This window comes from Nematolebias whitei, chromosome 8 (genome assembly GCF_014905685.2).
Source record: "Nematolebias whitei isolate Nwh7 chromosome 8, NemWhi1, whole genome shotgun sequence".
NCBI lineage: Eukaryota > Metazoa > Chordata > Actinopteri > Cyprinodontiformes > Rivulidae > Nematolebias > Nematolebias whitei.
The window spans coordinates 51,797,839-51,812,747 of record NC_056505.1 but is presented as its reverse complement, the minus strand read 5'-3'; the positions used below and the strand labels follow the sequence as shown (position 1 = coordinate 51,812,747).

The 14,909-nt window shown below is 39.4% G+C and overlaps 1 protein-coding gene across 1 annotated transcript in view; it reads right to left on the bottom strand.

Annotated features, from left to right (window-relative positions):
• ncaph (non-SMC condensin I complex, subunit H) overlaps positions 1-14,909 on the bottom strand; it is a 152,176-nt gene that overhangs the window by 104,151 nt on the left and 33,116 nt on the right. Inside the window, exons 6-7 of the mRNA XM_037680782.1 lie at positions 12,818-13,007; positions 12,639-12,721 (exon numbers count right to left, since the gene is read on the bottom strand). Coding sequence (XP_037536710.1) covers positions 12,639-12,721; positions 12,818-13,007 — 273 coding nt within the window. The remainder of the gene's footprint in view (positions 1-12,638; positions 12,722-12,817; positions 13,008-14,909) is intronic.

Sequence of the window (14,909 nt, the reverse complement as noted above, 5' to 3'; positions counted from 1 at the left end):
TGGTTGCTTAGTCACTGTTTTTGTCGATGTTGAGACATTGTTTAATTGGTTTTTGGTATTGTTTCTGAACACCCCAAGCAAGAATGAATTTTGTGTGTAGTTAAGTTAGAGACTAAGAGGCCTTTAACCATGCCAACATGCAGTTCATTCGTTAAAATGCCATCTTTGCGGAGTCAATGTAAATTAATGCTACCTTAAGTACCATAATCTACATTGGTCTCACAACGCTTAAGCCAAACCTGCTCGAACAATTCTATTCGGGGGGATAGCTAATTCTTTTTGATGAGTCTCGCCATAGACTTCCAAAACATTTATGGGGAAACCAAACACCCAATCTCAAGTCGTTCATCTAAAAGACAACAGACAATTGAACCAAACTATATTTTACCATGTAAAGCTAACTTAAACCAAGTTAGGAATGGAAAAATACTTTGGAACACTCTTCTATAGGTATAAATCCCTATTACTACCCTTTTCAGCATGTTCCACCCCTTAACTGGTAGTTGTAGCTGTTCCCAATCATAATAGCTTACACACCAGGTGCATATAGTTTAAGGCCTTATGTAAAATCCCCTTCATAAGCCCACCTTAAACCACATAATTGCATGGCACATTGAACCAGAACGGCAAAGACTTGACATCCAACCAGCGACGATCTTCGCTGGAGGAGACCTGCAATCCTGACGTTGGTCTCCACTCTTCATCCAGTGGCCGCATCTTCAGTTCAATTCAAGGGAACCCCTCTGTATGCTGATCAATCAACACTTCCAATCGTTGTGGATTTACCGTTGTGGATTATATGACTTTTTCCAATGGATTACAGACTCTGTTTCCAAGGGGTTAAAGCATTGCTACAATGGAATTACCAACAACATTATGGAATTAACATCAACACAATGGAATTACCAAGAACATTGTGGAATTACTTTTGACTTTTGTTTTCCTTGCTGGATTACATCAAGCTCAAGGACATTCGAAGGCGTAAGTTCATGTTGGAATTCATCCCCATGGACAGGCGATGATTTCCAAAGGGGGGACTGTAGTGAACTAGGCCTGATGTCAAAACCTTGACCTTAGGCACCTTATGGGACAGAAACTGTCATTTCATTGATTTGAATCCAGAAATACAGGTTGACCCATCCTGAGACTTTCTTTCTTGAATTGATCAAGTGAAAGAACTCTCTTTTCTATTATCATTACTATTTTACAAATGTTTGATAATCAAATTGTGTTAGTTCAAACAATGTTTAAATGTTGAAGTGAACTACTCATTTTTAAATCAACTGTGAAAGAGTAATAATGATTCTTAATCCTCATTCAAAGTGAAATCAAGTTGGAATATGTTACAGAGTAATGATTCAATTTCTTGATCGTCTGTTTGAAGTGAGCAAGTGTGTAAGTTGGTCAAAGTTCAAGTTTCGGTCAACTGCAAGTTTACTGAAAAAGAAATGTCCTGTTTAACTTTTACAGCAAGATACTAGAGAATTGACTCCACGAAGTCTGAAGTTCTTCATAATATCTTCTGTCTGTTCTTAAACAATCTTAATCTTTTTCCTTGACTTTTCATAACACCTTACATCACAAAACACACCTCTGTTTTGGTCCATCGACCAATCAGAAACTCCCAAATGAACCGGAAATAGAGCCCTTTAAATGTTGGTACTTTCTAGTTCAACCCAAGTTTGGATGGAGTAGATGGAGAGTTCTGCAAGAGGTTCCACCTCCAGTTGGAGTCGGGTGGAGAGTTTTTGCAGTTCCAGAGTTCATGAAGGCTGGAATTCAGGATGCTGATGGAAGAAAAATCAAGCTGAACGAGAGAAGATCTAGGAATTATGAAATGTCTGTTCTGGATGATCTCACGACTCCCGAGGTTTAGCTGTTCTTACGGAGACGCTGAAAGAGTTGAAAGGAGAGCTCTACACCAACGCTGAAACTATCATCTGCAAAGGTAAAAGAGTCGATCTCAACCAAAGCGTACCGTTGGGTCAAGCTGGAAAAGAAGGAGTGTGCTGTTTCTGGTTATAACAGACAAATTCCCTCCCCATCTCTCTCATACTTAAACTTCATTTCCCATCTTTAAAATTCTTCTATCTGCTAAAAATCATTACAGATATTTTTAGAAATGTCTGAAGCAAAGTTTTTCAACCACCGCCGTGTGGTCAAGGTCGTACTGCTGGAAGTGAGAAAACAATCGCCGTATTGTTTACTTCCTTGTAAACCTGCTAAATAAGATGTTATTTTCAATTTTTGCCAATTAATGTAAATGTGTGATGTGTTAAACTTGATTCTGTTAATAAATGACCCACTGTCGTTGGTGAGTCAAAGATAATTAACGTCTCACGTCCACATTTTATTAAATTCAGATGCACGTTATTATACAGTCCAGAAAAATGAAAGAATCCGTTTTATCTATGAATATATGACAGCATATGTTCATACTACAGCAGAGATCTTAAGTTCTTTCTGTGCAGTAGCCAGATCTCTCCTCTTCTTCCAACTGAATGAAAAACTACTTACAATCTTTTTACAAACAGCAACAGCACGCTCAATGCTGGGGTCTTTTGTGCTTCTCTAAAAATAAAGGAAAAAAAACAACAATAAACTATATAATGCTGTAAATAAATTATATCACGAAAAACATAGTTGTGGGCAGCTGTGGCTGAGTGCTTATAGCAGTCGTCCTCCAATGCGAGAGTTGGGGGATTGAATCCACCAGCAGTCACATGCTGAAGTGTCCCTGGGCAAGACACTGAACCCCTCATAGCCTCTGATGTGTGTCCCATCAGTGTATGAATGTGATCTAAAGCTCTGATTAGTCTCATTAGAATGATTCGTTCAATTAGCTTTGTAGAGATCTAGTATAGAGCTGTATGAATCGGTAAATGAGGACAGATTGTAGTGTAAAGAGCTTTGAGTATCTTGAATTAAGATAGAAAGGTGCTATATAAGTACAGTCCATTTAGCATATGTATGCAATATCAGATTTTACATCAGTTCACATTTTATGCTCAGTAAATTAATTAAGCAGATGCACAACACAATTACAGGAGGAAAAACGTGCTACCCAATGTCTTCGAGGTATGAAAACTAAAGAAATGCTTTTCATTTTTTAGTGTAAACAAAAATAAATAAATAAATTCAATTTAATTTATTAAATCCAATTTAATTAAATCAAATTTAAATTTAAACCAAATTTTAATTTATTAAATCAAATATCAATTTGATATCTTCAGATCTTCTTCAAAGCTTCAGATCAAATTAATCTGAAGTTCATTTAATGGGGAAATCAAATGAAATCCTACCAACATCTACTGATGCTCAGAGTATATTCTATATAAAAGAAGGTACAGCTGTACAACATACTCACCAATTGCAAGGTGCAACCGCTGGCCAAAACACTGTAGCCTGGTCCACCCATTCAGCCTCGTTGCTTTGATTATGTTACTCCCATTGTCTGTCGTGATGCACACCTGACGACTTTCTAATAAATTTCATAATGTGAGCGCATCTTGCAGTCCTTGGGCCATTAGCTAAGCTGTGTGGTCTTCAGGGAAAAAACTTGTTTGGAGGCAGAAGCTTTTCAACTCCCACTGGTCGATGTAGTGTAGAGTTAGGCTAAGATACGGCTCACAAGTGCGGCTGGTCCACAGGTCTGTGGTTGTTGAGAAGAAGGTCACGTTTGTTAGCTGCTGGCCTATGTTTTCTCTTACTGAACCGTACAACTCTGGCGGCGCTTTTTCTGCAAAGAAATTGCGCCCTGGCAAGTCGTATTTTGCATCAAGAGTCTTAATAAGATTTTTGAATCAAGGCTTTTCCACAACATGGACAGGAGCCATGTCTTTGGCGATATATTTTGTTACTGCGTCAGTGATTTCTCTCCACTTTGTACTTTTTCTGTCATACAGGATGGCTTTGGCAAACGAAGAAGCTAGTGTCATCTGCTTCACAGCTGTATCATTTAATGTTTTCTTTGGTGTGTGGGGAGACGTGGACATACAGAGTTGACAACATTCTTCATTTTGCAGTGGATGACTTCTTAGGTGGTGAAATAAATTTGTGGTACTGCTTCCTTTCGTGACAATGGTTTTACGACACGTTTTGCAAATTACCGCATTTTGTTCGACATCCTCCTTGTAAAATCCAAACCACTGCCAGATTATTGATCCTGTGCTGTTTCTCTTCGGAACTAGTTCATCGGACTCTTCAGTTATCGTCTCATTCACCCGCTCACCTGAATCTCCCGCTGTCGCCATATTTTTCCTCTCTCCAAGTCTATATGCGCATGCTCCGCACAGCGTGTCATGCAGAAAATTTTCAGGTTGGGAGGGGGCAGGGAGTAGTGATGCATTTGTAGCGTGTCGGATAAATAAAACTCACAGTGAATTAGATGTGGAAAGCTTATTATTCAAAGCTTATTTGAATGGCAATTTATACTCGATGGTTGAGATAGCCATTTTAACCATCGTAAATTGAAAAACTCGAGATACATCGAGTATATTTGATACATCGCCCAGCCCTAGGTTAAGGCGGAGGGTATTTTGAAAATTTCCAGGTGGCGTTCTTGAGCCGTTTCTGTTGCGATTTTTGCGACGCCCTTAAAGTACATAATTTTTCACCAGTCCTGCCTGATGTGTCCGCCAAATTTGGTGAGTTTTGGGATATGTTAAGGCCCCCAAAAGGCCAATTCAATGGCCAAAAAAATGCTACTCGGGCCTGAACAAAGCAATTACAATAGGCCTTCGCAGGCTTCGCTGCTCAGGCCTAAAAATTATTCTTCTGTTATTTAGATTGAAAAAGCCTGCACAAATTATAGATCAACAAAATCTATCACAAAAACTAAAGAGCAGGTGAAGTTTTCCAAAATGTAGTGAACTAGACCTCCGACCTCAACCTGGCTCTGAAGACCTTCAGGGACAGGAACTGTTATTTCATTGACTTGAATCCAGAAATACAAATTATCTCATCAAGAGACTATTTAATTGTATCCTGAATTAATCAATTGAAAGAACACTCTTCTTTTTTATATTATCATTACTATTTTAAGTGGGTTTAGTTCATACCATTTCTAATGTTGAAGTAAACCACTCATTTAAATCAACTGTGAAACAGTATTAATGATTTTTAAACCTCATTAGACTTAGATCATACAAGTTAAATGTCTATTTACGAAGTAAGTGTGCATTTTAATCTTCTGTCTGAATGAGGAGTGGATTTAATGTCGGTCAAAAGTCAGAGAACAAGTTATGAGAACGAAGTGCCTTGTTTTTAAAACTCTCAGACAGTAAATAAGAAACTGGCACCTGCAAAGTGTAATTTCTTCAAAATATTTTCCTGTCCGTACTAACCGTTCTTAAAAACATTTCTGCTGTCTGTTGACTTCTAATAACCCTCTGACATCACTAAAACTACACCCCTGCTGGTTGTGTTAACCAATCAGGAAGTACCAAATAACAGGAAGTGGATACCCTTTAAAAGTCAACACTTCTTGGAACTATTAAGTCTTCCCAGTCTTCCTGGAACTTTCAGCCTTACTGGAAGACTCAGTCTTACTGGAGTCTTCCTGGAACTTTAAGTCTAGGATGAGACTCAGTCTTACTGGAAGACTCAGTCTGATGGCGAGTCGTACAGGAACTTTCAGTTCTTACTGAAAGTCTGTTTGGAGTTCTGGCTGGGACTGCAGTCTTGATGGAGTCTTACAGCTGAACTAAATAGCTGATGAAATGGGACCATGTGCCAAGGGTCCGTCCATTTCAGCGGAGTCACAGCCTGCCTCGCTGTGAACTCGCACGGGCGTAACGCCCTACAACTTCTAATGAAGATTCCTTCTAAGGAAGCTTATTTTGTTGAACAGAGTACTTCGTCATGACTTCTGACGATGCCCAGCCCCTCTGACCGGAGACGCTGAAAGAAGCATGAAATGGACCTCTGTACCGGAGCTGATTTATCTTCTGCCAAGGTAACAAGTCGTCAGACGCTGAGTGTACCGAGGGCTGAGCTGGGGTCAGAGGAAGGGTGTCATTTCTGGTCAGCACATCTTCCTTCATCCATCTAAACCTCCTCTTTAAATCTTTAAACTTCAATCTCTCCTCTTTAAACTTCTATTCGCCAGTAAATCAGCTAAGTGCCTTCAGAGATGAATTATTCTCCATCAGTAATCTTCTGTTGTCTTGTTATTTGAACTTGCTAAGTTTTTTAATCAGAAACAGATCAGTCAATCGTGTGTACATGTTTTGATGTCAAATTTTGATTCTGTTAAATAAATGACCGCATTTATTCTGATGGGTCAAAGATAAAATGGCGTCTTATGTCACTAATTATACACTCCACTCTCAAGTTATCTTGGTCACATGGCAGAAATTTAACTCGAAAAAGAAATAATCCGTTGTTAATTAAACAATTAATATTCTTTGTGCTTGAACTAGCTTTAAGAATAATTAATTAGTAGTGTGTCCACAGTTCAGCTGTCCCGACATTACTACAAAAATAAATAAATAAAATGGAAGCTCAAGATCTGTTGAGCATAAATGTAACGTACAACAAAATATATGTTGCCTTTAAATGAGCTATAACTTCCAAAACTTGTAACAAGGTGATCAGCTGACCTTTAAGCTTGTGGTGTTTTAGTTTCCTGTGTTCCTGCAGGAATGATTCCATTTCTCTGATGCTCTGTCTTTGATCACCTGCCTCTTTTCTTGGTCCATGGACCGACTGTGAAACTCAAGACACACAGCTGATCTGCACGTGTTTATACCGGCAGTTTAGAGCGGGGAGGACACAGCCAAGCAGCAGCCGCACCGGCAACCCAGAGCAGGGTAGCGGGAGAGAAAAAAGCCGAGCTGCGCTGGTAGGGGGGAGGGAGAGACAGTTGAGCTGTCATAGCATATCTGTACCAGCAGTTTAGAGCTGGATGGAGAAACGCAGCCGAGCCACACGTCGTTTGTTTTTAGCATTATAGCTAGCTAGTATTGTGTGCAACTAATTAGCGTTATGCCAGTACCGACAGGTGGATGGGGGAGCGCGCAGTTCGGTTTGGTGCGCTCGGTTCTGTTAACGGGACGGGGCAAACACTGACGTACTTACGTCATGAAATTAACATATCATGATATAATTTATTTTCCCAGGCAAGTTTTTTTTATCGGTATTATCGTGAACCATAAGATATGGCCCAGCCCTAATGTACAATCGTCCGAAAGATGGACGGAGTGCATGAAGCTGCTACTATATAGCGCTGCCTTCTTATTCTTTTCAGAATACTTGTATATAGATAGAAAAAGGGACAAAACCACGAGGAGAGGGATAGTGGCATTACAAAAAAGATCTCTTCACACCTTGTCTTAACAGGACACGATTTAAGACATTAAAAAACCCTCTGCCAGCCAAGCACATTTATGAACACGTTACATATGCATTTATGACGAGGCTGTCCATGAAGCACTAAACAGACAGTCCATTGTCCTGATAAAATGATGGTCAGCCGGCACAGTTCTGATAAGCCTCCACAGAAAGGGGGGGGGGGGGGGGGGGCAAAAGACAAAGCTTTTCCTTACTTTACACATTTCCCAGGAGAAATTGATAAGTTGGCCTGTTCGAGGCCAACCGGGGAGAAATTCAGATAAACCACAATTGTTGATTTATTCAGGCAGACTATTTTTCTTGTCAGCCTTGAGTCTGTACTGATAACTTTCCAAGGTTCGAAATCGCCAGATTAGGGCGCATTCTGCTAGTCCGTGCTTACGAGCCTCTTCAAGATGGTTTTCATACTGACAAGTCCCAAAGCCGCAGGTGGCATGTGATTCAAATCACTTCAAACATATGGTTTAGCTCATAAATCAGCTGATTTTGAGTCCTCAAAGCACAGACCAACCTTCACATAGGCAACAGCCTGACGAGGGGCAACTTAGCTGTGACCGTCTTCTTTGTATGTTGATAAACCAGGATCCAGACTATTCCAAAAACAGGAAACCTGTCATCATAATTCCAATTATATGCAATTTCGGCGTCCTCGTTCGATAGCAGAGGTAAACACATCAACCCCAGAGTTATATCCAGCTGCATGCGTCTTGTCCGAGCAGATGAGGGTTCTCCAGGACCCTGTCCAGGACCCTGAAAGTCCAGTTGGTCAGATCCAAAACATTAGTTTAGTTATATCAAGCATTTTATACCTGAACCTGTATGAACAATTTTGACCCTGTGTCAGTTGGAGAGAATCCAAAATATAAATAAATTACTGGCTTTTCCCTCTTCAGGGGTCTCCACAGCAAGTCATCGTCCTGCATCGCACTGTTCTCTGCATCCTCTGTCCTCACTCCCAACTACCTCCATGTCCTCTCTAACTGCATCCATATATCTTCTCTGTCTTTTTCCTGGCAGCTGCATTTCGAACATCCTTCTACCAATATAACCACTGTCCCTCCTTTGGACATGTCCAAACCATCTCAGTCTGGCCTCTCTAACTTTATCTCACAGTTATTCAACCTGTGCTGTACCTCTAATGATCTCATTCCTAATATAATCTTGCTATTTTTGGGTGTAACTGGACCTTGAGTACATAATTTCTTTCCATCTCCTACCACATGTGACGTGGATGACAATAAAGTCACCTTGAACCTAAACTTATCCATCCATGTCACACCTAAGGAGAACCTCAACATCTTCATTTCTAGAACTTCCAGATCTTTCTCCTATCTTTTGGTCCGCCTGTCTCCAGACAATACAGCTTAGCTGGTCTCACCACTGTCTTGTAAACTTTTCCTTTGACTTTTGCTGACACCCTTTTGTCACAAATCACTCCTGAAACGTTTCTCCATTTACGCCGTCCTGCCTGGACTCTCTTTCACCTCTTACAACCCTCTCTATTTTTCTGGAAAGTGGACCCCAAGTCCTTAAGTCCTGCACCTTTGTGACCTCTGCTCCTTCTAGCCTCACTGTTCCACCTCCTCCCTCTCATTCACACACATGGACTCTGTCTTACTACGGCTGACTTTCATTCCTCTTCTTTCAAGTGCATACCTCCACCTCTCCAAGTTCTCTTCCACCTGTGCCCTGTTCTCACCACAGATCACAACATCATCTGCAAACATCATAGTCCATGGGGATTCCTGCCTGACCTCATCTGTTAGTCGGTCCATCATCAGAGCAAACAAGAAGGGGCTCAGAGTCTATCATTGATGCACTCCCACCTCCAACTTGAAACTATCCGTCACTCCGACAGCACATCTCATCGCTGTCCTGCTGTCCTGATACATGTCCTGTACCAGTCTAACATACTTCACTGCCATAAATTTTTTATGCTTAAAGTTATTTGTTGTGTATTTCATTCCACCTTAAAAACAAACACCAAAAATCAATAAAAATATTGTTTATACACATAATAAAATATAATTTTCCAACTGCAACTTTAGGATTTGCAACAAACTTAAAAAAATACATACATGTACTTCAGTAACAACAACTTATCACAAAATCAGTGTATTTTTAAAACAAAGTTAAATGACTAAAAATCTGACATTGAAAGCTTGAAAATTTCTAAAAACACTGTGAGTCTGCTAAATCTCATATGTATAAAGTAGGGCTGAACAATAATTCGATATCGATATATTTCGCGATATACTTTTATTCAATAACGATGATATGAGTTTTAAGCACATTTTCGATATTTTGATATAATTACAGCGTTTCACTGACGCATTTCTTCTTTTGTTCGGGTTGAAGCGGCAGCTTCAGTTTCAGCCTGGACAGAAAAAGATGCGACACAACTACGTAAATGCTTTGTGACGTAGATGTTACACAGAACTTGAGTTCAGAAGGAGTCAGCGGTAGCAGGCTAGGCTAGGCTAATCTTCAATGCACGTTCAGTTTTCGTTTCAAAATAAGTGCCCATGACCGTCAGAATGTGACTGAACAAGCTTTCACAAGGGAAGAGAAAGCAGATGACATAACTGATAAGAGAGGTGTAAAGACGGTCTTATCTACTGTATCTTGTCCTTTGTATCTGCTTGGCTTTTGGATCTGCTTGTCTTTTGGTATCAAAAAGTACAGATTGAACTAAGTCAGAGAATGTATTTGAGTTTTTGTGTACGGGACATGAACTAACGGAGCTGCTGGTGTGTGTCCCACCTGATGACAAGATCACCAGTAAACTGGAACGGCAGAAGAAAATAATAAAACAACTCCATAAAAGGGCTTCCAGGAAATGAAGACATCAGTTTGAACTAGTTTAGACAAAGAGCTGTAAGAATGTGTGACACGTCGCTGGGTGGAGCTTTTGTGTTTAAATACAGAGGAACCTGAAAGCTCCGGTCAGACGCGACTTGGGTTTTTGTTGTATCTCTGTTGGTTTGGGGTAAGAGTTTCTCCTTTCAGCTGAAAACTTTAATAAATGTTGGAAATACTTTTTAACTTGAATCTCTCTGACTGATTATTGTGTCTTTTATCCATGTATCTCCGAACCAATGAGAGGAACAGGTGAATAGGCTGAAAAGTCCTGAGTTGTTGTGTTGATTTTCCTCGACAGAGAAAAGACTAATTTGGTGGTGTGGAAGTGGTTCAGCTTTCTAAGATCCGATAAACTGCAGGTTTCAATGCTGCAAAATGTGACGGAGAGTCATTGCAGCTAGCGGTGGGAACATCTAACTTGTTCCGTCTGAAGAGTTTCCACTCGATAGAATATGCTGAGTCAGAAGATGAACCACAATAAAAGTTTGAGCCAACGTGTCCCTGAAACACCCGCAGCTGTATCAAGAGAAACCCATGCAGCAAATGTCTGCTGCATGGGTTATGTTATGGTGTTTAAAGTTAAAACTATTAATATATGTCGTTATTGATGAGAAGATGACATGGAAATCTTATGTAAATTACTTAAGAATAAAAATAGTAAAATAAAGTAAGAGTTTTTGAATGACAAAGCTTTATATATATATATATATTGTATAATGTAATGATTGTTGCATATTTAATCTATTGAAGTTTGGGGAAAAGCGTGCAAAACAATTACAAACCCTATTTTTATTTTACAGAAATAGCTATAAGAATTATTAGTAGGAAGTGCTCTGGTCACCCAACAAATATATTATTTCATCATTTAGTCATTCAAACAATCAATTGAAATTATTAAAATTTTATGATTTGGTTGAATATAGTATTTTACAAGTCATGTATGAAGCTCGTAAAAATATTAGCCCCAAATATTCAATTAAAATTTGTTAAAAAAGAGAGTTATTATAACCTTAAGAGAATGTAAATGTTTGTAAAACCTCCATTTAGAACTAGTGTGAAGGAGCTGTGTTGTAACTCAGGGAACAGGATGTGGAATTGTCTTGATATCACCATAAAAATTTCTAAAACAATTTATATGTTTAAAAAGATGATCAAGTTAAAGTTGTTGGGAAAGTATGGTATCATGTGAAGAATGCCTGATGATTTTGTTTTCGCTTTGGAGATTGTTCAAGCCTGAGTTGGTTTTTTTAGTTATTTATTTTTTTACTAAGGGGCAGATATTATAAGATTTTCTTCTTTCTGCACCCTTTTCATTCAATGTTTTTTTTTCTTTTTGATGAATTTGTTTTGTTTATTTTGTTTCTCTTAAATGAATTAATACATTTAAAAGAAATTGACAAAGTTGAGAGTTTTATGTTTATTTGATGGTGATTTCGAAATTATTTGAAGGGTACAATTAAAAGGTGAACATTAATTTATATGTACAGTTTGTACAGTTTTTCGGAGGCTTTTATATTATTTATATTGATATTAAATTACATCGTTATCGACCGAAATTAAGAGATATATCGTGATAAAAGTTTTGGCCATATCGTCCAGCCCTAGTACAAAGTAAGTTTTCAGATACCTTTTAATCAAATCTACAAAGAGTAAAGTTTCAGCAAGCTGGTTTGGAGTGACTACGGTAATTACACTGAAAGAGTCATACCTGCAAACTCACAAGGGATGAAAAAGGTAACAAACATAGCACCTGCGGTGGCAGTGGGGGGGTGCATAGAACCTCCCCCCACACATATACACACAGAAGATTTAGTGATTTTTTAACATAAAAATTAAGAATTCTAGTATACTCCCAAGAAAAAATAAAATAGGGGAAAAGACAAAATGCTTCAGGTAAACAATACATTTATTAACATATCCTTATGTATTTAGATTAGGACACATGCAGGAAAGACGGCTAGTCACCAAAAAATAAACAAACAAGCAACAACAACAGCAAGCCAACCAGAGAAACCAAATATAGCAAAACTAGCAGAGCACAATACAGACACGCTAGCTAAGATGCTTCAGATATAACGCTCTGCTACTCCAATGAATCGAAACCCCCTTCCCCCGGTCAACAACTGCCGGAACTTATGTAGCGCTGTGTAAGTGTGTTAGCTTAGACGAGCTAGAGTGAGCTTTGTTGCAAGCTAGCTAGCGCGACTTATGTAGCCCTAGCTTAGGGCTATGTAAGTCCAGTGAATGGGAAATTATGCCGTCTACCACGCCTCTGACCCCCCCACCCCACCCTGGAAAAAAAAAAGCTTTGGATTTAGGTGATTCACCTAAATGACACATTTTTGCTTGAAATCGTCAAATTTTGCTGAAAAGCAACAAGTTTGTATGTACATTATAACATGATGGTTCTATGGTTAACTGACCTGCTCCGGGTTCCAGCTTGTGAAGGAAAAGTCCTGCAGCGACGGGCAGATGGAGCTTTCCTCCTGGGAACGTTGCAGTCCAGCTGGTAGAAAACATTGTTTAGCATTTTTTATAGAGATAAGGTTAAGAAAAGACAAAAGGTGTCACTGATTAAGTAATTGGTTGGTTGTTTTTTTACGTTTGAACGGTGATGCAGAGACTTTCTGTGGAGTTGGAAGAGAGTAGAAAGGTCTGGACTGCAGGAGGGTCATGTGTGAGGGAAACAGCAGCTCACAACGACTGCTGTCACTGAAGAGGACGGACAGGAAGACACCCGCCGTGCTCGTCTCATCAAAGGATGAGGCCAGTCGCTGAAACATGGGGTCCACCTGGGTGTGAAAGGTTGACATTGGCCAATTTTATTCAGACATCTGGGCAAAATATATTTCAATAGCTTTAATATGAACTAAATAATAATAATAATAACAATAATAAACTTTATTTCTATAGCACCTTCCAACAACGCCTTGCATTGACCAAGGTGCTTCACAAGACAAAACAAGATTAAAAACAGGACACAATACATCAGTGCAAATTAAAAACACAGCGAGAATAAAAGAAGGTAAAAGAGATAAAATAAAAAAATAAATAGTAAATACTAAACTACTAAAAGTTAAACATTAAAAGCCCTTTTAAATAAGTATGTTTTCAGTTTGGCTTTGAACAGAACCAGATCAGAGATGGCACGCAGCTCATAGGGAAGAGTATTCCAGGCTGATGGGCCTGCAACAGAAAAGGACCGGTCCCCCCATTGTTTGCACCTTGAGCAAGGCACCACCAGCAGATTTTGACCAGCAGACCGTAAAGCTCTGCTGGGCTGGTGGACTTTCAAAAGTTCTGAAATATAAGGTGGGGCAAAATATGTTTATTTCAAAATAATATTTAGAACTTTGTTAGACAGTCATATTGAACCAGAGATTAAAGAAAAGGCATAGAGCTCTACGTGATCTCATTATTCATCAAACTTGATTCTATCCATCATTTTTGGTGGATTTAATGCGATTAGAAATCTTTCATCACAAATTTCATCTTGAATTAAACTTTCCACAATTTTAAGTTGAGAAAAGTGACGCCTGTATAAGACACATCTAACAAAGTTAAGTCAGGTCCTATGGATGGAGAAAAAATAAATAAATAAAAATCAAATAACTTGATGAAACGTTTTGTCTTTTATCCAAAATACTTTTTCAGTCTGAGGTGCTGCAAAAAACTCAGTCTCTTTAGGGGCCGTTTACACGGCGCGTATTTTGAGTGCATCCACTTCTTTCTCTCTGCGGTTCTGCTGATCATCTACACGACACCAGTGCCCCCCTCTTTGAATCCAGATGTTTCTGAACCCACCTTCCACAGTGGAGGTTTTTCTCTGACCCCCCACTGATAATGTAAACATCTCCCACTGAGGCTTTGTGTTAAACCACATGTGCACGTGCGGACAGACGCTATATTTCTATCAACATGGCAGCGGACACAGCGCTTTCTGAACTACGACTGATGGAATATGTTTTTAATCTCGTAGTTAATCTACGTCAGATTCCAGGTGCTGTGACCGACATCTGTGTTGGAAGAGACACAGTCTGATCCAGTTCTAATGTCGCTGTTTATAGAACGAGGCACGTGCACACGTCGCGCTGCACTATAACATCTAAATGTGCTAAATAATAAGTTTAACAATAATAAACAGTATTTATGTTAGTGTGAGATATAATGAAGCTCTCTGGACATTATCAATCAACTTTTATTTATTCAGGTAAATCCCATTGAGCCTCGAGGACTCATTTACAAGAGAGACCTGATTTAACAAAGAATGATGACATGGGGGCCGAGATGGTGTAGAGGCAAGGCAGCCGGCTTGGGACCCAAAAGTCCCAGGCTCGATCCCCAGTCACTGCACATCACGTGGCGTCTCTGGGCAGCATGCCTCATCCCCAAAATGCCCCCCCGGGCGCTTTCAATAGCTGCCCACTGCACCACCTGGTGGTGGATGGGTTAAATGCAGAGACTAATTTCGCCATTGTATGGAAACATACAGTGCTGACATTGTGATGACATTATTATTATTATGAATGGACAACAGCAACAACAATAAACAATTATAAAAAGTCATACTGCAGGGTTTTTTGGATGGATGGATGGATGGATGGATGGATGGATGGATAGATGGATAGATGGATAGATGGATAGATGGATAGATAGATAGATAGATAGATAGATAGATAGATAGATAGATAGAT